The sequence below is a fragment of the Abrus precatorius genome, unplaced genomic scaffold (assembly GCF_003935025.1).
Source record: "Abrus precatorius isolate BTA unplaced genomic scaffold, Abrus_2018 Scaffold8, whole genome shotgun sequence".
Taxonomy (NCBI): domain Eukaryota; kingdom Viridiplantae; phylum Streptophyta; class Magnoliopsida; order Fabales; family Fabaceae; genus Abrus; species Abrus precatorius.
This window is the reverse complement of record NW_020874428.1, coordinates 7,549,747-7,576,234: the sequence shown is the minus strand read 5'-3', so window position 1 is coordinate 7,576,234 and position 26,488 is coordinate 7,549,747. Positions and strand designations below refer to the sequence as shown.

The 26,488-nt window shown below is 30.5% G+C and overlaps 5 protein-coding genes across 6 annotated transcripts; 4 read left to right on the top strand and 1 right to left on the bottom strand.

Moving 5' to 3' along the window:
• The first annotated feature begins 1,049 nt into the window (after positions 1 to 1,049).
• On the top strand, positions 1,050 to 2,989 carry LOC113847887 (peroxidase 9). Its single transcript, XM_027477196.1, has 4 exons — positions 1,050 to 1,307; positions 1,567 to 1,758; positions 2,329 to 2,494; positions 2,577 to 2,989. Exons 1-4 carry the CDS (start codon positions 1,050 to 1,052, stop codon positions 2,987 to 2,989), a joined length of 1,029 nt encoding a protein of 342 aa, XP_027332997.1.
• A 1,494-nt stretch (positions 2,990 to 4,483) lies between these two features.
• On the top strand, positions 4,484 to 7,827 carry LOC113847885. The gene is made up of 6 exons (XM_027477192.1): positions 4,484 to 5,098; positions 5,291 to 5,562; positions 5,658 to 5,812; positions 6,401 to 6,663; positions 7,000 to 7,062; positions 7,251 to 7,827. The coding sequence occupies exons 1-6, from the start codon at positions 4,679 to 4,681 to the stop codon at positions 7,497 to 7,499; spliced, it is 1,422 nt and encodes a 473-aa protein (XP_027332993.1). The 5' UTR covers positions 4,484 to 4,678; the 3' UTR covers positions 7,500 to 7,827.
• Positions 7,828 to 8,589: 762 nt separating this feature from the next.
• On the top strand, positions 8,590 to 12,113 carry LOC113847886 (26S proteasome regulatory subunit S10B homolog B-like). 2 transcript variants are annotated; one of them, XM_027477193.1, is made up of 10 exons: positions 8,590 to 8,849; positions 9,010 to 9,129; positions 9,392 to 9,528; positions 9,679 to 9,840; positions 10,011 to 10,097; positions 10,189 to 10,275; positions 10,359 to 10,496; positions 11,099 to 11,290; positions 11,365 to 11,463; positions 11,581 to 12,113. In XM_027477193.1, exons 1-10 carry the CDS (start codon positions 8,750 to 8,752, stop codon positions 11,653 to 11,655), a joined length of 1,197 nt encoding a protein of 398 aa, XP_027332994.1. In that variant the 5' UTR covers positions 8,590 to 8,749; the 3' UTR covers positions 11,656 to 12,113. The 2 variants fall into 2 exon arrangements, with proteins under 2 accessions (XP_027332994.1, XP_027332995.1); XM_027477194.1 differs by lacking the exon at positions 11,099 to 11,290 and having other exon boundaries at positions 8,606 to 8,849; positions 11,581 to 11,993.
• A 178-nt stretch (positions 12,114 to 12,291) lies between these two features.
• Positions 12,292 to 17,542, bottom strand: LOC113847888 (transmembrane protein 136-like). The gene is made up of 5 exons (XM_027477197.1): positions 17,241 to 17,542; positions 16,985 to 17,125; positions 16,331 to 16,450; positions 12,689 to 12,784; positions 12,292 to 12,588 (listed from the first exon to the last, which is right to left on the bottom strand). Exons 1-5 carry the CDS (start codon positions 17,457 to 17,459, stop codon positions 12,430 to 12,432), a joined length of 735 nt encoding a protein of 244 aa, XP_027332998.1. The 5' UTR covers positions 17,460 to 17,542; the 3' UTR covers positions 12,292 to 12,429.
• A 5,008-nt stretch (positions 17,543 to 22,550) lies between these two features.
• On the top strand, positions 22,551 to 26,043 carry LOC113848199 (protein YeeZ). The gene is made up of 8 exons (XM_027477603.1): positions 22,551 to 22,735; positions 22,823 to 22,915; positions 23,012 to 23,090; positions 23,207 to 23,285; positions 24,228 to 24,267; positions 24,360 to 24,494; positions 24,695 to 24,832; positions 25,705 to 26,043. The coding sequence occupies exons 1-8, from the start codon at positions 22,563 to 22,565 to the stop codon at positions 25,979 to 25,981; spliced, it is 1,014 nt and encodes a 337-aa protein (XP_027333404.1). The 5' UTR covers positions 22,551 to 22,562; the 3' UTR covers positions 25,982 to 26,043.
• The last annotated feature ends 445 nt before the right edge of the window (positions 26,044 to 26,488 follow it).

The window sequence follows — 26,488 nt, the reverse complement described above, 5'->3', positions numbered from 1 at the left end:
AATCAATGGATGAACAACAGCATGTACTGGATCCATATCCACTTGTATACTTGGAATCATGTTCGTCTTTCTTTCTTATATCCGAAGAAGAAACAGAAAAACACAACAATCTAACCGTAACGCGGTGTCCGTAACTTTTGAACAGTAGATGAAGACACTGTAGTGTCTTATTTCAGTTTTTCAACGCGTAAAAGACCTTTCATATCATTACCACGCGCCAGCAATAAAATGACTCAGCTTCTTCAGCTCCAAATCCAATAATAATGCCCAAGAAAATAAATAACAAAGGAGGGATTTTCCGTGTTACAATATCAATACTTGTCCATTTCTGCACTGTTCATTTTGTTTGATTTGAAGTTGAGCTAAAATGATTTTGAGCTAGGAATGTAATGGAGATTGAGATACATATACAAATTAATTTTTTGGTTTAGAACACAGCTTAATTTAGAATAACCTTACGCCAATTGATCCAACAACACTTTTTTAATTAAAATGTGCATTTTTCATTGAAAATATATATATATAAATTGATTTTGTAACTTTAACATCAAACATTTAATCTGTACACATTCTACTAATGCTCAATTCTTATTTCTCGGTTGAAATTGGTAACTTTATGCTACTACACTTTTAAGCTCAATTATGCTATGATTCTTCATAAGCTGTAATGCGACTTCTGGCACTTGAATCAAGTCTTCATCAATATAAGGCCAATTTATCCATAACACATAATAAAACCATTGGGGGGGGGGGGGAGTTCCAGATTGAGCTTATTTACGTCATAATAATATATCAAAATAGAATGAATTCTGCACTGGTTTGATCTGGTCTAGGAGCAGGTAATACTGAACCACTCTCAGAACTAAACACTTTGCATCAGAAGCGATGCAAGCAACATGTTGTTTGTTGAAATAGTCATGCCTTCATCGCACAATAAGAAAGAGAGAGAGTGGCTTTATCTTTTGGGCAGTATAAATATCAAACAAACCAATCCATCAATACAACATACATACAATCATCAACTCAGTTGAATTGTAACACTGGTCAACATGTCTTTCATCAAAGCGAATCTTTTTGTAGTAATAGCTTTCCTCTCATTTATACTCTCCAAGGCTCACCCTGGATTCCACTTTGGGTGGAGTGGTCATCATGGGGGAATATCTTTTGGTCTTTCACCTCAATTCTATCAGTTTTCATGCCCTCAAGCTAATGACATTGTCATGTCAATGTTGGAGAAGGCCATTGCTAAGGATATCAGAATGGCTGCTTCTCTACTTAGACTTCACTTTCACGATTGCTTCGTGCAGGTGAATCAATAACACTAGTCAGCAAGACCTACAGGAAAACAATAGCAATAATAACATTAAATAAGATCAAGTTCGTTTCCAAAATCAATTGCGAAAATTCTTATTGTTAGTACAATAACTTGTCTTAATAATAGGCCAACCCATGTAAAAAATGTTCTGACCATATTCTTAATTGACAGTGGGACATCTTAACATAATTTAAATTGTCAAGGGTTTACATTTCCTTGATTTTTTTTATTTTTATTTTTTGTGATGACAGGGCTGCGATGCATCGATTTTGTTGGATGATAGTGCAACAATAGTGAGCGAAAAAAACGCTGGACCAAACAAAAATTCTGTCCGAGGTTTTGAAGTGATTGATGAGATCAAATCTAAGTTGGAAGAAGCATGTCCTCAGACTGTCTCCTGTGCAGACATTGTTGCCCTTGCTGCCAGGGGCTCCACTATTCTTGTGAGAAAACACTCACTCCTCCCTATTATCTACTTACTATGCATGTTATAAATATATACAAGTAATTTAGCACTTCTCAGAAGACGGACAAGGATATCTTATTTTTTTGCGCAAACTAGGTATGTAGTTAGTGTTTATTTATTTAAGCAAATTTTTTTGCTTAAATAAAAATGAAAAATACATTAACTGAAAGACAGAATGACTATAGAAAATTCTGATCCTACAAATCACATCAAACTCTCGCTAATTCATTATATTGAATTAACTATTTATTAGTTTTTAAAACTCTTTACAAATATTCTATTACCGGTGTATCTAATATATGCATCTAAAAATACATCTCAAATATAAAGAGAATGCTTAAAAATGTGTTTCTTCACAAATGATACAAAAATAATTTTATATTTTTTTAACTCATGAAATTTCATTAGTTCCATTCATTGCTTATTATGTCACACTCATTATTTCATATATCCTAATAAATTATATTCAATAATAAAAAATATATTAAAAAGAACGTTTGACCAAAAGTATGCTAGATTTTGAAATTTATTAACTGTTTTGAAACAGAGTGGGGGACCCAATTGGGAGCTTCCATTAGGTAGGAGAGACTCAAGAACAGCAAGCCTTAGTGGCTCAAACAAAAACATTCCCCCACCAAATGCTACCATAGAGAATCTCTTAACATTTTTCAAGCGTCAAGGCCTTGATGAAGTGGACCTTGTTGCCCTCTCAGGTTGAACTTCAACTTCTCATACCATGCTATTAGTATTTCTTAGTAACGAGTCACAGCTTTTTAACACTTTGTCATAATGTAGGTGCTCATACCATTGGGGTGGCAAGATGTGCAACATTCAAGCAAAGACTATACAATCAAAACGGAAACAACCAACCAGATGAGAATCTAGAAAAGTCCTTTTACTTTGATTTGAAGACGGTGTGCCCAAAATTTGGTGGTGATAACTTTATTTCTCCCTTGGACTTTGGCTCCCCAAGAATGTTTGATAATACCTATTTCAAACTTGTACTTAAGGGAAAAGGGCTTCTTAATTCAGATGAAGTGCTTCTTATGGGAAATGTTAAGAAGACTCATGAACTAGTCAAAAAATATGCAAAAGATGAGAGTCTCTTCTTTGAACAATTTGCCATATCCATGATCAAGATGGGGAACCTCCGTCCTCTCACTGGTTTTAATGGAGAAGTTAGAAAGAATTGTCGTCGGGTTAATTAATTAATTAATTAGGCAACATTGCTATATTTATGAGTCATTAAGTGTTTAGTTATGTTATAATACTTTTTCTTCTGAAGTTGACATGCATGGCATTATATAATTACCTACCAGAAAGTAGAAAAAGAGGAAGGATTATATAAATGTATTTAATCGTTGGTTGTTATTAATTAAGAGTGTTTGAATTATGTTGCTTCTATATTAATTTGATAAGCCTCGTGTTGAAAGTTATTGTCCAATGAAAGGACTTAACATAAATGTTGATTTTAAGGAATTTGACTCCTTTTAAGATAAGATAATCATGAAAAAAAATGATAAATTCATACTTTTTTAAATCTTATTTTTGTAGCATTAAATCCAATTTTAACAATTGAATTAGGCATATTTCAACAGTTTAATTATTAATTAATTCTTGGATGTAATATGAATAAATTTTGAAACAAATAACAGTGGATGGATAAAAAAATATTATTAGTCTATTTTAATTATTCAAAATGTGTTAAAAAATCTAATTCATCCATAACTTATTTAATAAAGATTCATTTATCCAACTTCTCCATTTAAAATATATTATATTATATTATATTTTTTATAAAAAAATTTAATTTGCATACACTTTCAATATTATAAAATAAAGGATTCATCTTTAAATACTTATGTTTAACTAATACATTTTAAACTGCTTGATCTAATATATTACAAAATATTATAGGTGGTTCATTATCCATCTAATAAACAAATGCTGATAAAACTAATTTATTCATTCATTTTAATTTTTATAATTAAATGTGTTGGTTAAATTTATATATAGATATATTAATGGTGAATAGATATATAAATTGAATTGTTACTCCTAATTAAGTCATATAATTATGTACATTTTATGGAATACAATTATGTTTTTTTAAGGGCTATTAAATTTTCCCTAAAATACGTGTCTTGAAATAAAGAATAATAAGAATAGTAAACAATACATATAAAAGCAAAAGGAATTATATACATATGAATTATGACGTTAACCATGGAAGAAGATTGATGCTAGATGTTTGATCTTTCATCATATATTCAATTAATTGCTTGTATTTCCGATGTTATAAAAAAAAATACATTTGTTAATAAGTTTCTTAAGTGATAGTAAAAACTTTTAAAAACCTGATAATTAAACAATACCTAATATCCGTTAAGTAATCAAAATAATTTATAAGTATTATTAATTATTAATGAATAATAAAGCATCGTAAAAGTTATAAAAGAAATCGTAAAAAATATTCCTAGAGTGTTTGTTCAAGAACAACGTAAAAGAATATAAGAAAAAAATTTAAAATATGATTTCCCACTAACTTGATCGCTAACTAATGAAACAATTTATCAATAAAGATTTCTATAGACAACATGATAAATCAAGTATGTCTATAACATTTATTTTTCGAAAATTAACATTCCACTTGTATTAATGCTTATGGTTAAGATATAATATTAGTGGACAATAAGGTGGCACTTGGGAAGGTTCAGTTAAATTATAAGGTACTGTGGAGAACTCTGAATCTGAAATTCTGAATCCAAATCGGAATCTGAAGCTATGAGACGAATAATAATTTATGATTTGTATTGTTAATTACTTGTAAGAGCAAAGAGTAAACGCAGAAACCCTAGAATGCGAATTTGAATTGAATAGAGAGGTTTGGAAGCAAAATGGGGAAGCATTCGCAGGCATGGTTGGCAATGAGGAAGAAGAGATGGCCGTTAATGCTAGTGGCACTCTTGTCCCTCTCCACCGTCACCGTTCTCTTCATACGAACCACTTCCGATTCGTGCAACGGTAACTCCCCGCCTCAGGCTCAGGCTCAGGCTCAGGTTCGGCATTTGGAAGAACCTCAGGCTCCGATTTGGTCATCGTCGCAACCAAATCCTCTTGAATTCATGAAGTCGAAGCTTGTTCTGATGGTTTCTCACGAGCTTTCTCTCTCCGGTGGACCTCTTTTGCTTATGGAATTGGCTTTTCTGTTACGCGCCGTTGGATCCGACGTCGTTTGGATCACTAATCAGAAACCTCCTCAACCCGACGAAATCATCTACAGTTTGGAGAACAAGATGTTGGACAGAGGAGTACAGGTAGTTCTTAAAAATTTTCAGATTTGTTATCGTAATGAATGCATTCCAAATTGCACGTTTAATGTTATGAGAATTTTGAAGAATAATGTTAGAAAAAGGTACATTACATACTGATTATTAATGTATGAGAATTTCGAAGAATAGTGTGTTGTATACGAGAATGTGATTGTGATTGTGTTTGGCTTGTGGCAGGTGTTGCCTGCGAAAGGCGAAAGGGCTGTGGAAACGGCTCTAAAGGCTGATTTGGTAATTCTGAATACTGCTGTGGCCGGGAAGTGGCTTAATGCAGTTCTCAAGGAAAGAATTTCGGAGGTTCTTCCAAAGGTTTTGTGGTGGATTCATGAAATGCGAGGGCATTATTTCAAAGTGGAATATGTTAAGCACCTCCCTTTTGTTGCAGGTGCAATGATCGATTCACATACGACTGCTGAATACTGGAAGAATAGGACTAGGGAGCGGTTAGGGTATGATTCGGTTTTGTTTTGGGTTAATGTGTTGCTGTGTTCACTCTGCTACTTTGTGTTGTGTTGTTAACTGTGTGTTTGGTCTGACTTTGTAGGATTAAAATGCCTCAAATTTATGTAGTGCATCTTGGGAATAGCAAGGAACTTATGGAAGTTGCAGAAGATAGTGTGGCAAAGAGAGTTCTTCGAGAGCATGTTCGGCAATCTCTTGGAGTGAGAAATGATGATCTACTCTTTGCCGTCATAAATAGTATGATCTCCCTTCTTGATGTTTATTAACTGTACACATTTAATATGCTACTGTTGTTCATCGGACTCGTTTTTGTCACATGGAATGCATGCTCTGTTGGCAAGTTCATTACCTGATTGGCATCTTTCGACTTTTAGAAGCGATTTTCTTTTGTTGAGAAGGGGAACAGGGAGATATTGATTGACCCAAGAGGAAGAGCTCTAAAATTAGTAATTAGCTTCACTTTCCTGGATGATGAATTTAACGTTTATCATTTTCCTTTAGAAGTATTTGTTTTAGAATAACTTGATTCATTATATCTGTATGTCAAATTTAGTTTTTCTCATTGCAATGTGGATTAGATAGCTAATCACAATCATAAATATATTTCCTGGATGTGTATATATGTCAAGTGGGAGAGCATAGGGTTAACATATGTTTATTATATCACTTTTTCTAATGTAATATGTACTAAATAATTATATATTTTTATAGTGCATGCCAATTATCCTCCCCCCCCCCCCCCACCAGGGTACATATTCCTTCCATACATTTCGACAAACATTTTACCAATCGGTATTTTAAGCACCAGAGATCATATAATTGCAGGTGTTTCACGTGGTAAAGGGCAGGATCTTTTTCTTCGGTCCTTTCATGAAAGTTTGCTCCTCATCCAGGAGAAGAAACTTCAGGTGCCATCTTTGCATGCTGTAGTTGTAGGGAGTGATATGAATGCTCAGACAAAGTTTGAAATGGAGTTACGTAAATTTGTGGCGGAGAAAAAAATCCAGGATCGTGTTCACTTTGTAAACAAAACCCTAGCGGTGGCTCCTTACCTGGCTTCTATTGATGTTCTTGTTCAGAATTCTCAGGTATCTTACAATAATATGCCCACTAAGTTGAGCATGACCAGAATATGCTTTTTATTTGATTGTTTTGCAAAATGGAAGTTGTTGCCTGAATTATTAATCTTGCTTCTCATAGAAAGACTTCATTGTAAATGGATGTGTTTCTAGCTTCTGTAAGTATCAATGCAAAGTTAGCAAGGGACCTGAAGATAGATTTCATACTTGTCTTGAGGCCCTGTTTAAATTTAATGCCTCATACTTCTATAAACTAACAATAAGTTTTACATTGCTACTTGGATTTTTCTCATGAATGCCTTGAAATAATTTATGAAGTTATTCCTAAATTTCTCTTCATATCAGGCACGGGGAGAATGTTTTGGGAGGATAACCATTGAAGCAATGGCATTTCGCTTGCCTGTACTTGTAAGTATACATTGCCTTGACAATATCTCTTTCCTCTTACATTTTTTTTGGGGTTTTAAATTTAATTTCCTTTAGTTGTGTCAAAATTCCAATTTTCCATCAGTAGGTCCATTTTGCTATATATGCTACTTTGCTTTCTTTATCCATTTCTCTCTCTAATATCTGTGATGTTGTTTGAATAATCCCAGGGAACTGCAGCTGGGGGCACCATGGAGATTGTGGTAAATAGGACAACTGGTTTGCTGCATCCCGTTGGAAAAGAAGGTGTGACACCTCTTGCAAATAACATTGTGAATTTGGCAACTCATGTTGAGAGGAGGCTGACTATGGGTAAGAAAGGATACGAGAGAGTGAAGGATAGGTTTCTGGAACCCCATATGGCACATAGAATCGCATTGGTTTTGAAGGAAGTGTTGCGGAAGGGTGGCCATAATTAAATTAACCAGCTTAGGTGCTTCGCTGTTCTGAAACTGTAAATTAATTCTACAGGGGAAAAGAGAATTTCTTGGTGTGGTCACTTGTATACTTGATGTCATATGTACCATTTGTTGTGGGAAATTGGTGGATGTATAGGGTTGTGATGTGATTATTTTCCTCGCTTTGGACGCTTCCTGTCTTGACGAACAGTAGTACTTTTTTAGGTAGTGTCTGAGTGTGACAGGCAGTAGCATCCAAATACAGAACTGAAACCTTTTTTCTTTGGACGGGTGAAATTTTTCATCTTGTCTGACGGATATATAGATTGAATAGAGTGCATAGTGCAAGTGAAAAATATGCTGATTGAAAGAAAATTAGGGAGCATATCACATTCAACTTTAACATAATAAGCTTTCACAAAACAAAAAAAGAAATTGTTTGGATGACAAATTAAAAAATGATGACTAACTTTTATGTGTAAATTTGAATGCCAAAATGGATCGCATTGATTTGATTCACCAGTCATTTTGATTCTTATGTTTACTGATATCTATCGATTTTAAGGAAATACATACATGGTGCGTTAAGTTTCACATTGCATGCCCATGTGGCATGGAAATCGTGCTCATCTTTTAAGGAAGACGAGAGTAAGACATATTTGCCAAGGATTTTTACAAACATGGGCCGATACATCCAAATTTGTGAATTGTGCATTCTTCCTTGACGAAAAATTCTGTTTCATCAAGATATTCTATGGCTAGAGTCTCGTGTTATTTTACCCTAGTCTTGTGTGCGTAAATGAAAGAAAAATACAAGAGGATAAATACAAAGAGGGGAAAAAGGAAAGTGAATTCTTCAACCAAAAAATGTGTAGAACAACAATTTTTTAGCATAGAAAGAAAGACGAAATTTAAGCCACGAGTCCATTGTGTTAGACTTTGCGTTCTCGTTATTTTCTATCTTTTTTAATAATAAATTTATTCATTTTCTTACCTATTTTTTTTCTCTTTATTTCCTATTTATTTATTTATTTTATTTTCTTTATAAAAAATTACTTATTAATTTCACACTTCCGTGATTAAAAGTGAGATATCCCGGGGTAGTTCGGGCATTGCGGTAAGATTGAAGAGGTTCCGCAGTTAAGCTGCTCTTTGCTTCATTGTATTGATATACATATTCGTTCAGCGCTATAGTTTCTACACTACTCTCTGCAGATACAAACTTGAATCTCATCGTTCCATTTTTCGATTTGAGAGTGTAGCTAATAACAATGACAGATGCTGAAGACGCCACTCGGCGCCGTACTGCGGTTGCGGATTACCGTAAGAAACTTCTTCAACACAAGGAATTGGAATCCAGAGTACGATCCGGTTCGTTTCTCAATCTCGCACTTGTTCCTTTTCATTCCCTTTTAATGCTAATAATTCCCCCTTGTTTTCGTTTTCACCATTTTATTATTATTATTATTATTCGGATTGATTAGGGTTTTATTATGAATTGTGATTATTTGGGTTTGAAACGGAATTGCAGTTAGAGAGAATTTGCGAGCTTCAAAGAAAGAGTTCAATAAAACAGAGGATGATTTGAAGTCTCTTCAAAGTGTTGGCCAGATCATTGGCGAAGTTCTTAGGCCTCTTGACAATGAACGCTGTAATGATTCTGTGCTTTTCGTTTAATGTTTTGATTGATAACATTCTATTCAATTTCATAATGTTTTATAATATAATATATTCAGATTATGTACAATGGACACTGTGCCTCACCCGTCACTGATTCTGGATTATGTTATTATAATAAAATAATTTGGTGATGTAGTGACTCCTTAAATTGTTTTCTGTTTCCTGCTTGGTTGATGCGAACTTAAGATTATAAGAACACTAGTTATTGTATGTTTTTGTATCTGCTATCTCAGTGATTGTTAAAGCAAGCAGCGGACCTAGGTATGTGGTTGGCTGCCGCAGTAAAGTGGATAAGGAAAAACTGACTGCCGGTACAAGAGTGGTTCTTGATATGACAACGCTCACTATAATGCGAGCTCTTCCACGTGAAGTATGTTTTTTCAGTTTATTCCTTTCAGATATTTATTTGATGCATATGATGTTCAAGTTCCTGTTGGGCTGTCTGATTTGTTTTCTTTCTGCAAATCATCTGCTAGTTTTTCATGGCTGATAGTCAGTATGATCTATCTTGAGTTGACAGGTTGATCCGGTAGTTTATAATATGCTGCATGAGGATCCTGGTAATGTCAGTTACTCTGCTGTTGGTGGTTTATCTGATCAGATAAGGGAATTGAGGGAATCGATTGAATTACCTCTGATGAATCCTGAACTCTTCCTTCGAGTTGGAATTAAACCCCCTAAGGTGATTACCTTTTCACCACACTATTTGGTGGTCCCTGACCTCTCTTAGAACAGAAATGTGTTTTGGCAGCATTGCCACCTAATTATCTACAATTTCTTTTGGTGGAAGTGTATTTTGGGGAGCCATGATTTATAATTTTGATCAGCATCTTCTCAATTCTCATCTGCCAGGGTGTTCTCCTTTACGGACCTCCTGGTACTGGTAAAACGTTGTTAGCTAGGGCAATTGCCAGTAACATAGATGCAAACTTCTTGAAGGTCAGATTTGTTTCTTTTCTGAATTCTTTTTTGTTTCGAAGGTTCCCTTAATCTTTAAATATAATGTAACTTTCGGAACATTTGGGTGTAGGTTGTTTCGAGTGCAATAATTGATAAGTACATTGGAGAAAGTGCCAGGTTAATACGAGAAATGTTTGGGTATGCACGTGATCATCAGGTAGATTCTTATGTGAAGTTCCATACTATATGTTAATATTTTCTAACGGAATGTAATTCTAAATCTCCAATTTGTTTGTTAAGCCTTGCATCATTTTTATGGATGAGATCGATGCCATTGGTGGTCGTCGTTTCAGTGAGGGAACAAGTGCTGATCGTGAGATTCAAAGAACACTAATGGAGTTGCTTAACCAACTTGATGGGTTTGATCAACTTGGGAAGGTATATCATGCTTTGCAACCCTATTAATTTAATTTGTAAAAAAAAACAGTTGCATCCTTTCCTTATGAATTCAAAGGATAAGGAACTTCATCCTACTTTTTTTTCCCCTTTTTGGTGGGGAGGCTAGTGGATGGTGGACCAATGATAAGCTTACAGAAGAAATGCATTTCACGTATCTTAATTTTCAGGCAGTATTTTTTTTTCAGTGTCAAAGTTTGCAACTTTTCTTGATGTATTAAACTCCCAAGATGGTATAATGTTAACAAATGAATTCTACACTGACCATTTTTCAAGCAAAAGAATGAGTGGCCTTTTTTCCATTAGTACTAATGAAATTGTATTGTAAGGCTGAAATTTTTGAGGGGATTTCTCTGCATCAATTTTGTGCAATATTTAAGGTGCAGCATATTTAGTACTAACTTCATTCATTTATGTGAGATATAATTCAAATGAAATGTTAAGCATATCAATCTTTCTGATTAATGTATCTTCTGGATATGGTGGTTGATATTTCTTAGAAATATGATTGTTCAGGCAAATTGCAACGGTTGGTTGATAACAATTAACAACACAGCGGTCTGAAATCTGAATGCATGTTGTAGGTTAAAATGATAATGGCAACAAACCGGCCTGATGTACTTGATCCTGCTCTCTTGCGTCCTGGAAGATTAGATAGAAAAATAGAAATTCCATTGCCTAATGAACAATCAAGAATGGAAATTCTCAAGATTCATGCTGCTGGGATTGCTAAGCATGGTGAAATAGATTATGAAGCTGTTGTGAAGCTTGCAGAGGTCAGTCCTGTTTGGATTAGTTTCGGTATCCAGTAGGTGCATGCTTGATGTGTTTTCTGTTGCAAATTGCTCAGGGATTTAATGGAGCTGATCTTCGAAATGTGTGCACGGAAGCTGGAATGGCAGCAATTCGTGCAGAACGTGATTATGTGATCCATGAAGATTTTATGAAGGTGGGTTCTTTCTTTGAGGAAGCTTTTTTTTTTTGTGTGTATTAATCATGTTCAAAGGGATTACTGGTCCATGACACTTCCAGGAAGAATAATTTGACTTGTTTCTTTGGTTCCTAGGCTGTTCGAAAACTGAATGATGCAAAGAAACTTGAATCTAGTGCTCACTACAATGCTGATTTTGGCAAAGACTAAAAGCTATGGATATATGTAGGCAGTACTTCTTTTGAGCCCAACATACTTCATGCAATTTGGTTAAACTCATACGGACAGACAAGCAGTCTCTTTGGGCTAGCATTGTATTATCTGAATTATGCAGTTGGGTCAGGTGGAGAACTTAATGGTAAGGGAAGGTAAAGGGAAGATGTCCGCTTGAGTTATTTGCCAAAACTAATTGTATTGATTTTTATTTTTTTTTGGGTTTTCTTTTGGATTATGTTTACATAATTTATGTCACTGATCTTTGAATTTGATCTAGAGTTTGTGCATCTCCCCATTTATTATTGAAGACTGCTTGTTAAGTCAATCTGCGTTGCAATTTTCATCTATAAATTTGAGTTGGTGTTTAAGCTAGAGCAATGATAAGTTTTATTAGTTGGAAGAGGGGGAAGGGTCGCACATAATGCTACTGAACAATATAATCGTTGAGTTTGAATTTCAGTTTCACCTCTTTTTTGGTCAATTAACCACTACTCAATCCAGGTAGCTAAGCAGTCATTATAGCTTTGTCGCCTTGATCTGAAGTGTGGTAAACTTATAATGTCATAAACTCTAGCCTCCTTATGAACGAATTTTGCCCACTATATATAGCGTAGAAATAATGTACGGAATAGATGTGGCCCAGGTACACAAAGCAATCAAATTCAGCTGTCAAACAGCTGCAAAATAACATATACTTAATTCAGTGACGTCTCCTTTTATGCAGTCTCTTTGATGTGGACAGAATGTGAAAATGTCAAACAGAGAAAGCTAGCTATGTCGCAATTTTGAGTTAGTCGACTTCCTCTTGATATTGGCTTGTTTGATGCCATTCTTCGATGTTGTTCTCTTGGTTAATTTGTGTTTTACCATTCTTACGATTTTGAAGAACCAGAATGCACTTACCAGCTGCAAACTCAGTCCCATAGCCTGTAACAGTGGAAAGAATTAAGCAAATGTGGCCCAGAAAATAAAGGAAGATTATATTTCTGAAAATGTTTTCTCTAAAGGAAAAGCTTACGAACTATACCTTTATGAGAAGTGGGTTGTTGGCAGATAAAGTTGCATATGTGATAAACGGTCCGATCAACATCCTAGCAAATGTAAATATGGCAGCAAATAGGATCTGTGCCATTGCGTCAAACCCAGTTTTTAGCGCACTTTGAAATAATAAATGTCAATTATTTTCAATCATAAATGATTAATCTTATATTACATATTTCCTTCGATCCTACTAATAAGAGTCAAGTACTTAATTCATCAAGACTAACAAAATATAATTGTCATAAATTTATACTTGGGTGTATTATAAATTAAATGAATGAATACATTTACTTTTATGGATAAAGAATGGGCACTTCATTGACACAAGCTTTACAATAAATAAAAATATAAAATGAACTTAATCATTAATGCATTTTAAAAAAGTTTTTATTTTTTATATTTAAAATCGAAAGATTTTAGTAGTTGTTTTTATAAATAGAACTTGAGATAGTATTATTTAATATGATTTAGTACGTTAATGGTAAGGAATGAAATAACATCTAGTATGTCATTTTAGAAGCATAGGTTAAGTGCTGTCCAGCGACACTTTGCGGCACTAGACTTTTAACTTTAATGTTATAAAGATACTCTATTTTAATGTTTGCTCTATAGCTAATCTGTAACTAATTCTATAATAAACTACTACATTTTTTAAATTCATTAAAATTTAATGTCACAACACGAATAAACATTGTGTTGTTTTTATAATGGCTAAAACATTAATGCTAGTTTTATATAAAAAAAATATGAATTCATAAATTAATGAGATGATTAGCTTGATTTTTAAAAAAAAATGCCAACTCTCGTATTTAGACATATGAATTCTGAAGTTCTCATGATTTTAAGGAGGAAATCGTGCTATTTAAATTGGATATAATAGGGTAAAATGAAAAACATGTAGAATGATTACAATTACGTTATACTTAATGCAGTAAGGTGAATGTTTGTTAATTTAATTTTAATAATGTTAATTTTGTAAAACTAATTTTGATTAAAAGTGGATTTGAAATAAAGAAATTTATTTTTAAAAACTTTTATCTTACAAATAAGCTTGTGATAAAGTTTTGAAATTTGCAATCCATTACAAAAATTATATACATATATATAGCTTCTAATCAAATATATTTTTTAAAATAAAATAAGGTTAAATTATACATTTAATTCTTATGGTTGACACACATCTATAAATTAGTCTTTGTATTTAACATAGTTATGTTTTAGTCTCTTTATAAGTTTTTTTTTGCTTTATATTTTTGTCTCTGCCATTATAATGATTAAAGGAATCAAATATCAACAAAATACTTGTGTAGGAACTAAAATGTTGGTTGTTTTAAATATAAAAATTAATATGTAAGTTTTTTTTAGACATAGAGATTGAAATATAAGTTTTTTTTAAGTATAGAAACTAATTTGCAAACATGTGAAATATAGAAATCAAATATGTATTTTAACTAATTATAATTATAATGTTAAAAAAGTTGCACAATTTAAACTTAAGTATCTTAATTAAGTATTTTTACAACTTTTGTAAGAATCAAACACTATTTAAGTCTATTTTTTTATATGATATATCAATTTTTATAATATATTTAAAAAATTCTTTTTCATATGAGAAATGAAATATTTATTATATTTGAGGTATAAAATTTATACTATTACTTAAAATTTTAGACAACAATTTTATTATATAATGAATTCATAAATTTTCTATCATGATATAAATAAAAAATTCTCATATATCAATTAAAGATCTCATTAATTAGTCATTTTACTATTTTTTCTATCAATTAAATATAAAAATATATCTAGACGTATCTAGTTTTTTTTATCATATTATATTGACTCAATAAAATTAGTATGCCTAAATAACTTTTTAAACTATAATAAAAAGTCTTTGTCATATGTGAATTATTCTTAGAATTTTATTAGTTATAATAATTATTTTTTGATTGATGTATGTATTTACCAAATCAATAAATTTTATTAATATATATGATAAACCCTAAAATCTTAAATCATAAACTTGATTTAAATTATGAATTTTCGGTATTTTTAAATTGATTATCCTTTTATGACTTAAATACAATATTTTTAGAATTTAGTTCCTCAAATGTTAAGATTGTAAGATTTAGTTATTGTCATCAACTTCTCTTTTATTAAGTGTTGAGTTAACTGATAAAAATTCAGCTCATTACTTTCACGTTTATGCCATGTTATTTAATTTTTTAAAATATTTTAAGCTTAATTATATTTTTAGTTCTTATAAATGTAGCACGTTTTATAATAAATCTTTTATAAAATTTTTTGTTAAGATTTAATTCTTGAAATGTTAAAAAGTTAAAATTTAATCACCGTTGTTAACTTCCCTTCTATCAAGTGTTGAGTTGTTTCATAGAAAATTAGCCTATCATTACCACATATTGTCATGTGATTTAATTATTTAATATTTTATTATTAAAAATTAATATTTATAAATAAGTACTTGACATATTTTAAATATTTACTAAAAAAAGTTTTCTAGAACCATCTTTCTAACGCCTTTTTCTCTTTCTCTCCTCTTTTCTCGTTAGTTTTACGTGTTTCGTCAACAAGTTATATGCATCTACGTTGGAATTCTCAACAAGATGTATGTCCTCTAACTCACCGTCAAGATGCTTATTGAACTTTTCAAGTTTAAACAACGAAGGGGAGAAGATAAAGAATAAAAAAAAGGCATCAAAAGGGAAGGAGATTAGGATTCTTAGAGATTATTTTTATAAATATTTAAAATATGTTTAGAAACTTATTTAAAAATATTATTTTTAAATAATAAAAATTAAAAAAATTATTTGATGTGACAATGATGTGAAAATATCGAGATTCAACATCTAAGAGAAGGGAATTGATCATAAAAACTAAATCCTAACAAAAAAATTTTATAATAACTTATCACAAAATATATTACATTTATAGGGACCAAAATTACATTTAAGCCTTATTTTATTTAGTAACTCATTTTTAATATTTTAGACAAATTTACTAAACATCTTTTATTTTTTTTCAATTTTTAGTTAAAATATACTTTTAATTCTTATAGTTAATACTTATATATGAATTAGTCTCTTCATTTAAAAAAAATATATTTTAATTCTCGTATAGGTAGTTTATTTTGTTTTAGTCTCTATTATTATAATATCGTTAACACATTTAGATAGGGATTAAAACAAAAGCAATTTCATAAATTGACTAAAACGTAACTTTTTTAAATATAAAAATTATTTTGTGTATTAGTGTGTACTATAGAAATTAAATGTATAATTTAACTTAAAATTAATTTTTACTTGCGTTATATTTTATACAAAATTACGTTTATATTCTGAAAACATGAAAGAGTACTGAAAAAGGTCCATCCTAGGCAAGAGTTTAGTGTGCGGCAAAAGTGTTGAGAAAAGAAAATAAATACAAAAATATGTTTGATTTTTATTTTTAAATTAATTTTCTGTTTAAAATATAATATAATTTATATTATATTTTATTTTTAAAAATAAAAAATGTTTTTAAAATAAAAATCAAACATGGTTTACCTTTCTTCTCACTTAAATACAATAATAAAAAATGAAAAATCTGGTGCAGCCTAAGTTTTACTTACATCAGCAGCCAAATTAATGAGGGTATCCCTATAACCAAGCTCCTTTAAAAGCTCCCTTAAATGCAAAAATGGGCTTGATATCTCTGTTATCCATATTGTCGCCACCATTTCTGAGCCACACTGTACACAAGATAAGCCAAAACCTCACTAGCTAATCATGAAATCCCCTCACAGAAGAACACAGAAAATTAGAGTAATAGGTGAGCAAGATTTTTTTCCCCTTCTTTTAAAAAAGAAACAAAAGGGTGGTATTGAAAATTGAGAAAGAGCTGCTCCAAAATTTTATTGGCAGTCTAGATAATCAAATACTCTGATCCACCTGTTCATGGGAATTTGGAAAATTTATTTTCTATCTGGAACCACCACGTTTCTATGGTCTCAGCCAATCACCATGTGATTTATGGTCATACTTTATAATTAATAAAAAAATATTAAAATTCTATCACATGTTGCGTGATGGTTAACTAAGACCATTGATACATGGTAATTTCAGATTATCTAATAATTTGTAGAGAATTGAGAAAGAATTTATATTATTTAAATTGGACTCATATTTCGCATCCCAACATAACATACCAAAACATGGTGCTGAGGAAGGAATAGAGTGCTAGAATATAAATAAGCAATGAAATAATAATTTGAGTGATTAACTACCTTTTGATAGCAAAGACCTGCTCCAAGTCCAACAATGCTTACCAAATGGTGGATGGTGTTGTCTAGATTCACTCTTTCATCAAAGTGACAACAAGCTAGATCATAAATGAGATATGAAAGGCTCACTGCTAGAACTTGCATCTGTTCATATCATAGTTCAAACATTCCACTTTTAATTAAAACACCAAAATTCATAGCAATGTTGAGGTTTCCCTCAAATTAGTAAGTGAATTCATTTAATATTTTAATCCAATACCTGCAGAGGAGAAGATTTTGAAGCCATAGGACAGATTGGACACCTCCAATCTTCAACAGAGAGTGAAGCCAATGTCACAGCCAAAGTTGCATGGATCGTAGACACAACGCGGTTGCAGAAATCAAAAGAGCGTTTGGGAAAGATTCTCCTCACTACAACAAAAGTTGATGCCCATGAAACAACTCCAACAACAATTGTCTTTTTAACATAGTCTTCCATTTCTCTATACCCTTTGACTACTGCAAAATATGTGTTTCAAACGAAGTTCTAGCAAATGCATTACCATATAAGCATCCACTAATTAAATTGACAAAAAAATGTGACACATGTACTCATACATGCAAACATTTATATATGCGTGTGGTTTAGAATTCACTAGGAGAGGACCCAAAGAAATAATAACTTGCATTCCATGTAACAACCCCCAACCAGAAAATGAGTGAGGTAATGGAGTATCACCAAATAGAGATAGGAATATGGACTTGTCAGCAAATTATTACCCAACTACCAAATTTATTATATGTATGCCGAGACAGATAGATGAATGAAACGAACATTAATTATATATATATATATATATATATATATATATATATACAAGGCAGTATTTTCTTACACCAGTATAAATTTAAAAATTCTTACATTCAATCTGAGCCTTTTATTTAACTTAAATTTAACGGATTATAATTTATTACTTTACCGGTCATTAGATTTAATTTAAATGAAAGGCTCAGATTAAATGTAAAAATTTTTAGACTTACACCAGTATAATAAGATCCTGCTCCTATATATATATATAGAAAATAATTTTTTCATACTAGTTTAAGTCTAAAAGCTCTTACATTTTTTTATTTAACTTACATCTAATGGTTAATAAAATAATAAATTATTATCTGTTAGATATAAGTTAAATGAAAGATTTAAATCGAGTGTAAATTATATATATATATATATTTGTGCTATAAGCGCGGAATCACGTTACTTTTCTTTTGGAGTTTTCCACTTTCAAGTTTCAATTGACGAATAATTTGAAAAAAATTCTCACCAAATATATATTAAAAAGGAAAATAAAGAGATAGAATAAATTAAATTATGCATTTTAATATTTTAAGAAACTTTATTCTAATTTTTCAAAACATAAAATGCATAACTTAATTTTAATTTAGAGATTGATTTATTCTCTTATAAGTATTTGGAAGAAGTTTGTCCAATAGGCAAACGAAGAAGTAGAATAACAGACATGTATGAAAGTAATTGAAAACAGGTTTATCTAAGTTATCCTACGAAATAATCAGTGAACTAATGAAATCTATTATATTAAAAAATATTGTATCAACTTTTTATAGACAAAATCTCAATATGTATTTATCAAGTAATGTGACTTTGACTAACCGATTGAACACGTGCCCCAATTTGCTTTAAACTTTCTAGTTTGGTTCGAGCTGGTAAGTTATGCGGCTCGTACTTCCCCCTATTTATTGGTGGCCGGTATGAACCCAACGGAAGGATTTACACTGAAGCCAAACTAAAATGAGTTGGTAGGCATGATTTTGCAGATTAAGTAACTATAAATTCATGTTGAAAATGCAAAGCTACAATCAAAGGTTAAAAGAAATGTTAACACATGTTCTTTTCACAAAGAAAATGGTGTTGAATTGTGTTCAAAGACAAGATTATTATAGTAATCAAAATTGTATTTTAAATATTTAACACAATTACACTTTCTACTGCAGGTTAAAATAAGAATAAATCTTTTATCAATTAATTTATGATATAGGTGATCATTATACTTATAGGATGAATAATTAGTTTTGAACTTAATTATGAATTATTGTTTGGATTTATAAAGCATAAAAGAATGAATTATTGTTTTTTGAAAAATTGTGGTGAGATGTCTCTATAATTATTTAAGTCTCCTGTGGGTTGCATGCATTCGTCCGTATCGAGTTTTAATAGCTGTTAGGGAAGGAAGGACGCAATAATTGAAAGAAGAAGTAATTAAAATTTTGTTTTCTAAATCACGTAAATCTTTATAAGAGGGAATCTAGTTCAAGTAAGCTAAATAGTATAAGCGACGAATTTCAAGTACAATGTTTAAATCTTTGGAAATTAAATGTATAGCAGCTATAAATTCTCTGGTTCTTCTTGTATCTCATAAAAGAGAAAGAAATAATGAATCCTCAAAAATAGTGATAGGTCTTGATACAGTAGCTTTTTTATTTTGATGAACAATAACTACATACTTCATTTATTTTAAAGTAATTATAAAAAAAATATTTGACAACCACGTTGTAATAGTTTCAAATAAAATTAAAATTTTCAAATAATTATGCAATATAGAGAACAAACTTAATCTCACAAGAACATAAATTCATTCTGCTCCAGTTTTAAATATGCAATAATGGTTAAATTGAGGGTTTTATAATTTTTATGAAATTAAACAAAAACATAAGTAAGCAATAGAAATTGAATTACAAAAACTATGCAGTAAAACAACTTGAATTAAAGCAACAAATTGAAAGAAAACGAAATCTAGTTAAAACCCAAAATACTAAAATGAATTAAACTCAGAAAAAACTAAACTAAATGCAAGGAAGAACAAATGCAAATTAAAAGAATGAAGGTAAATTAAAGCGAACAAAATTAAAGGAGAAACAAACGCAAACGAAGCACGAATTAGGATTGAAATCGAAACCACAAATATGAACTAGGGTTGCTATACCGAATTTGCCTAAATCTTGAATGTAAAATAAATCAATCAATCTTACACTTAAGAATAAAAATCAAATTCAATCAAATTATGCATGCACAAATCTTAATCAAGAATTGTAAGAAAGCGAAGAGACACTCAGAACGATCAATTGATCTTACAATCCACACTTGAGATGAGATGATTCAGAAATTCAACCACCTAGTTGCTAATCGGAATACGAGTAAAAATCAAATTGAAAATCATAGCAGAATCACAAATTGAATTGTGTGCAGAATATGAAAAGAGATAAGTAAACGACAACAAAAAAAGTTTCTTTTTCAAAAGCTAAAAAAGTCTTACAAAACATGAAATTATGAAAAAGAGGAGAAGAAACCTAAAGTCAACCTTTTGACCCCTATATATACTGGTCTTAAATGAGACGGAAATAATATGGGTCAAGGCTGCCGCAAGTAATTACAATAAAAACTTCAAATAAAAATATTAAATATAAAAGCTATATTTTCAGTTTGAACTTCAAAAATTAATAAAAAATAGCTCCAAACTCTAAACAACATGATCCATATGTCCAAATTGAAGCCCAGGAAGTCAGGAATTCATTGCAAAAAGAATCAACCAAAAAGAAAATCTACAAAAAAAGTTATGGCCAAAATAGTGAACAAAAATTAAAATAGAGAAAAATATAAAATATAAAGTAAAGATAACAAATATTTATAAAAAATTTAATTTAATGTAAGAAATGCGAAAATATGCTAAATGAAAAAAAATAAAGAAAGAAAATGTATTTTGAAAGATGCAATAAAACTATAAATGTAAGTACAAAAATTTAGTCATTAATGTTGCATAAAAAATCTGAAATATTTTGATTTTTAAAGAAATCTAAGCTAATTTTTTTGTATTTTCCCTTCTTCATAATATCTCATCAACTAATTCAGTAAAACTTTTCAAAAGGGTAAGGATAATTTAAAAAAAAAATTAACTCTATTATTTTTTAGTGATAAATAGTTTTAAAATTTCTAAAACATCTAAAGTGACAATTATTTTAAAATAAAAATTACCTTTTTTAAGATATCACTTATTGTTGAGTGAAATTACAGGTTCATGTAATTGAATAATTTCTACTTAATGTAATTAATAAGCTTATAATAAATTTTCATCAAATAATACATAAAATATTAATTAGTTATCACTAGCTGTTATGTTTAAAAAAAAATTGAAGTAAAATCATAATTCCATATAATAATTATATGAAATTATAACATAACTAACTTAAACACCTTTTCAATTTATAGTCAATATCTTAAAAAATTTAATTAATATGGGTTTAGTCAAAAATTGTTTTCATTTAATTTAAAATTAAATGGTTATAACAAGAAATTTAAGACAGTTTAAATAAAATTAAGAAGAGAGATTCAATTTAATATATGGAGGTAGATATTTTTTTTATTATAATGGATAATTATTTTGCTTTTTTCTTAAATTTTTACTACTAAAGTTATCAAAGTAAATATTTTAATATTTTTAAGTATATTTTTTATTATTAATTATATTTTTTAATAATTATAAAAACTATAAAAGTATTACTTTTAATTTAATAATTATACTCATTTTTTTGTAATTTGTATTAAATTTCAGTGAGTTTGTTAAAAAATATCTTTTTCACCACTTCTTTTACAAAAATTTCATTTTAATCCATAACTTACAAAACAACATTCATTTAATGAATTTTTATATAAAATGAAAAAATATAAAATGAATTATTTTTAGAATATTAAAGATTAAAATAAAAATTTTACAAATTCATAATTTTTTCAAAAGACTAAAAGGGTATTATTTTAAATTCACATAACTTTTTCAAAAGAAATAACAATAAGATAAATTACAAATATGATTCTTTAAATGCTTTTAATATTATTTATTATTTAAAATTAAGAAGTCTTTGGTCTATAATTTTTTTAGTTCATGAGAATTGCTTCATGTGTTTTCTAAGAATTCTTCTTCTTACGAATGTTAAAAGATATTTATTATATATGAAATAGTCTTGAAAATGTTATATAATATTTTCTGCCAATATTTTTATCTTGTGTTTAGTTTATTCTTTTAAAAGTATGCTTATTAAAAATTTTAAAAATTAAATTAAAAAACTAAAACAAAACTTTTTTTGTTATAAAATATTTAAAAATAATAGTGTCTCATGAATAAAAGGACTTACATTTACGTTACCTTAAAAATAATAAAAAATTGAATTTATAAAAACATTTATGACAAAAAAAAGTGTGAAGATATATTTGTATAGAAAGATAAAAGTATATAAAAAAAATTAACTTCATCAATTATATGTTTATAATCTTAAAAAGTAATAACACTGTATATGATCCTTCTACTTCATAAAATTATATTAAAAAATAATTTATTTAATTATAAAATCTTCAAATAATACTTGATTATTGTAACAAAATAATACTAGAAGCTTCAGATATATAAAAAAAAAGAGATATCATAAATCAAGTATATCTAAAAATACTAACAGATATAATCATATTTTTGTAATAATTTTTCAAAAAACTTTTAGAGGAAAAATTTCTCTCGTGACAGTGTAACCGGATTTTGGCATGGAAATTGGTCACAAAGGAGGTTGGGCGATTCCTCTCTACCCTGTTCATGTTCCGAAGAGATTTGGTGTGTCAGTTTCGTTAAGTCCAACGTTGTCTGAAAAGCGCATCTTCATTTTGGGTATGGGATTCGTGGGTCAATCACTTGCACGCAAACTCCACAACCAGGGATGGTTAGATCACACAACATTCTTCAATATTTAACTTTCTCACTTCAAAGTTCATACCTTTCTTACCGTTGAATTAACAATTATGGGCAGGGTCGTGTCTGGGACATGCACAACCCATGTAAAGAAGCAGCAGCTTCAGGACATGGGCTTTCATGTTCACCTCTTTGATGCAAACCACCCTGAGTGAGTCAATTGCTAGTTTTGTATTTAAATTTTCTTTATTTAAAATACAAAACACAAATTATTATGTGGGTTTTGATTTGATTTGATGCTTTGCAGTCTGAGTATCCTACAACTACTGAAAAATAACACTCATTTTCTTGTTTGTGTCCCTCCTGTTGTAGGCATTGGTGACCCGGTATGAATGATTTTACTGTAACAATTGTTATGTCATCATTGATCATAGCATACTGCATAATTTTTTTGCAGTCTCTGGTAGCTTCCCTTTTCTACTTAGATTTTATTGATTTGTAGATGCTTCAGCATGAGGAACTTATAAGAAGCTCGTTAGTCAATGGGGATCTTCAGTGGCTTTGTTACTTGTCTTCGGCTAGTAAGTCTTCGTTCAAATTACTAATGAGTTTAATTGTAATAAAAAAACGTTACTGTTTTATGCTGTCTCTTTTTCTTGTTTGATAAATGTAAAAGCTTTTCTTGCTGGCATTAAATTGCAGTGCCACAGTGCTTGTTGATGTTTCAAAGTCCTTCATTCTTAAGAGACATTTGGAAGATCTTATGCGATAAGAACAGCTTATAATTCCTTTAAACTCTTTTTAGAACTTATTTTGATTAGTTTCTTAATATATCTTATCAAAACAAACTCTTTTTAACTTATTCTAATTAGTTTTATGGTTAAATGTATGACATGAGCCCTCATGTAATAAAAGCTTTTTAAATAAGCGCTTAATTAAGTAGTGTTTCCAAATGTACTATTATAAGTTATTGCAGTTATAAACTCGAAAGCATTTTTAGCTGCATGCTTTAAATGAGAAGGGGGATACTTTTAAGATAGTTTTGCTGATCAAGAACTTGTTATTATTATATAAACTTTTTCTGTTAAGTTGATCTTACAGGAAATTCATAATTTGCTGAACTGGACCAATTTAATCTGTCAACAGCAGTCATAAGCTTAACTATTTGTTTGAAAAACAAAATTAGTTTGATCGTTGTTGAATGGATTGACCTAAGGTTTGTTAGATTTCTTTAAAGCTAGCGATGAAGATTTCATGTCAATTAAAAGCATGTAAAACATTGTAAACATAAAAGAAGCTAGCAGAATTTAGCATATGCATAAAGATAAGATAGAATTGAATTCAGACATTTAGTTGCCATACTTCTTAGATGATTTACTTAAGGGATTCTAGAACTCAAATTTTCCTGCTACAAGTCATGTGGTCTGGTTATTAGCCGATTCTCTGGTTGTTAGCTGCGTAGAGACATTTTTGTAATGCTTTCAAATTCAAATATGATGACAGACGCACTTTCTGTCTAGCAGGTGTCTATGGAGACTGTGACGGTGAATTGGTGGATGAGGAGTAAGAGTGTAACTAAATAAATCACTTGCCTTCTGAAATTTCTGAAACTAGTCTATTAGTTGGCTCTTAGTATGTTCATCATGCTGTGACAGTTATCCAACCAACCCAGAAAGTGAGTCAGCAAAATTAAGGTTAACTTCTGAAGAAGGCTGGTCAAATTTGGCTCGTTATCTAGGGATCTCACCACTTTCATTTCGATTGGGAGGTATCTATGGCCCTGGGAGAAGGTACCTACCTTTTGTTATTGTAATTTGTCTTTCAAGTAATGTTTCTACTATCAGTTTCTTTGTGGGATCTACCATTCACTAAATGCCACCTTGAGACTCTTATTTGGAATTTAAATTATAAATTTGGGTTTTCTTTACATGTAACTTACCAGTCAATTTAGTATATATATAATTTGGCTTCAACATTTCTTTTGTTTTAGTGCCATTGATACAATAATCAAGCAGAAGCCCTTGTCAGATGGTCAGAAGAGGAGAAAATACCAAAAATATACATCTAGAGTACATGTTGAGGACATTTGTCAGGCACTTATGGCTACTCTAAATGCACCTTCCCCCTCGTGAGTTTCTGCTGTAACTAACTTTCTGGTGCATACATCACCCTTCATTCTGAAATGTTCCTAAACTAACTAGGCAAAAATTTCCAAGAGTAAAGCAACCTGGAAGGATTATCAAACAACATATTCCACTGTTCTAGTCCTCCACAGTAGTGGAAGGTTAACTGTTACCAATACGCAATACCATTAAATGCTTATGTGGCTTAAGAAACACAGATCCCGAATTTTAGATTTATTTCAATGCCTTCATCATGTGTATTTACTTTTCTTGTTGCAATTTAAAAACAAAATTGTATGTTATAAAACATATGAAGGGTTTGCATGCTCAGAAGACATGTAGAATATTTTGCCAAATGAAGCAACACCTACTCTAAATTCTCAGGCTGGAGGCATTGACTGAGGCTGTTTTCCAGCAAACATAGATCTTAAATTGTAGATTTATTAGAATTTCTTTGTCATGAGCATGCAAACCACATCAACTACCGTTTAAAGTACACTGATAGTATCACAAATGCACAGGACAGACTGGAATTTATAGACAGTATTGTCTTCCTTCATAGTGGTTGTGTATGCTAGTTTATTTCTTATGAATTATAATCCTTTTCATCTTTTGTTGATGCATACTATCATCCTTAATAAGAACAAAGTGGACGAGCAATTCTTACAGGAGCATAGTGCCTATGAGAATATCCAGTGAAAAACCCAAGATGTATTAAAATAATAATGAAGTATGAGTTGAAGCTATTTTAATATTATCTTGAGTTTTTATTTGGTTGTGTTTATAGACACTATGCTCACCCAAAGAATTGCTTAGTGAACAAATAAATGTGTTTGGTTCATTGATTGTACTCTTGGGCATGTCATTTTCATTTCAGGGAAGTTTACAACATCGTCGATGATGACCCTGCTCCACGAGAAGAAGTATTTGAATATGCAAGAAAATTGGTGGAGAAAAAATGGCCAGGTTTGAACTTACAAAATGTGGAGCAAAAGGAGTGCTCAGTTGTAAAAACAAGAAATGCAAAGGGTGAGAAGCGAGTGTCAAATGCCCGAATGAAGAAGGAACTTGGGGTGCAACTACTTTACCCTCATTACAGGTTAGGATTGCAGAGTATAATTGACCATATTCAGAATCCTTTATTTTGTGATTGACCATATTTTGATCAATGCCATGTCTGGTCAACTTATTATTCATGTCACATATTGGTAGCGTTAAATCCTGGGCGCACGCCATTGTAATACTTCCTCAAATTGTAGAACTTGAAGTCAACTCTCCAAATATTGGAGGATAAGTATTCCTTTCATTTAGAGTTTGGTAGAATTGAGACGAATATTAAATTAATTTGAATCATATATTTATATTAAAACGTATATGAAAGTATGAGATTTTATTTTTGAACTTTAAAACAAATGAGGAATTAAATAGTTCTAATAACTAATAAGAAAGCAATTCTGAGGTAGTTCTTCCTTACACTCTTCTCCATCTTTCTTCTGTACAATTTACCGACTCCTATCATTGTCTTGTTAACAATATGAAATTAACAGTGTCTTAACAATATGAACCCCGCAAGTGTCTAATGTTATTTAATTATTAATATTTATATGCGTACATTGTGCATTTGGATAAAATGTTATCAGGTGAACAAAGCTAATTATATT

Bases quoted from the DNA above. Each gene is read 5' to 3' on its own strand.
- LOC113847885 (XM_027477192.1), top strand. From the start codon at position 4,679: ATGGGGAAGCATTCGCAGGCATGGTTGGCAATGAGGAAGAAGAGATGG. The intron at 5,563-5,657 runs GTATGATTCGGT...CTGACTTTGTAG, and splicing joins AGGACTAGGGAGCGGTTAGG to GATTAAAATGCCTCAAATTT. The intron at 6,664-6,999 runs GTATCTTACAAT...TCTTCATATCAG, and splicing joins TTCTTGTTCAGAATTCTCAG to GCACGGGGAGAATGTTTTGG.
- LOC113848199 (XM_027477603.1), top strand. From the start codon at position 22,563: ATGGAAATTGGTCACAAAGGAGGTTGGGCGATTCCTCTCTACCCTGTT. The intron at 22,736-22,822 runs GTTAGATCACAC...AATTATGGGCAG, and splicing joins AAACTCCACAACCAGGGATG to GGTCGTGTCTGGGACATGCA. The intron at 24,495-24,694 runs GTACCTACCTTT...CTTTTGTTTTAG, and splicing joins ATCTATGGCCCTGGGAGAAG to TGCCATTGATACAATAATCA.
- LOC113847886 (XM_027477193.1), top strand. From the start codon at position 8,750: ATGACAGATGCTGAAGACGCCACTCGGCGCCGTACTGCGGTTGCGGAT. The intron at 9,130-9,391 runs GTAATGATTCTG...CTGCTATCTCAG, and splicing joins GCCTCTTGACAATGAACGCT to TGATTGTTAAAGCAAGCAGC. The intron at 11,464-11,580 runs GTGGGTTCTTTC...TTTGGTTCCTAG, and splicing joins TCCATGAAGATTTTATGAAG to GCTGTTCGAAAACTGAATGA.
- LOC113847888 (XM_027477197.1), bottom strand. From the start codon at position 17,459: ATGGAAGACTATGTTAAAAAGACAATTGTTGTTGGAGTTGTTTCATGG. The intron at 17,126-17,240 runs GTATTGGATTAA...TGATATGAACAG, and splicing joins CAAAATCTTCTCCTCTGCAG to ATGCAAGTTCTAGCAGTGAG. The intron at 12,589-12,688 runs GTATAGTTCGTA...CCACTGTTACAG, and splicing joins ACAACCCACTTCTCATAAAG to GCTATGGGACTGAGTTTGCA.
- LOC113847887 (XM_027477196.1), top strand. From the start codon at position 1,050: ATGTCTTTCATCAAAGCGAATCTTTTTGTAGTAATAGCTTTCCTCTCA. The intron at 1,308-1,566 runs GTGAATCAATAA...TTGTGATGACAG, and splicing joins TTCACGATTGCTTCGTGCAG to GGCTGCGATGCATCGATTTT. The intron at 2,495-2,576 runs GTTGAACTTCAA...GTCATAATGTAG, and splicing joins GGACCTTGTTGCCCTCTCAG to GTGCTCATACCATTGGGGTG.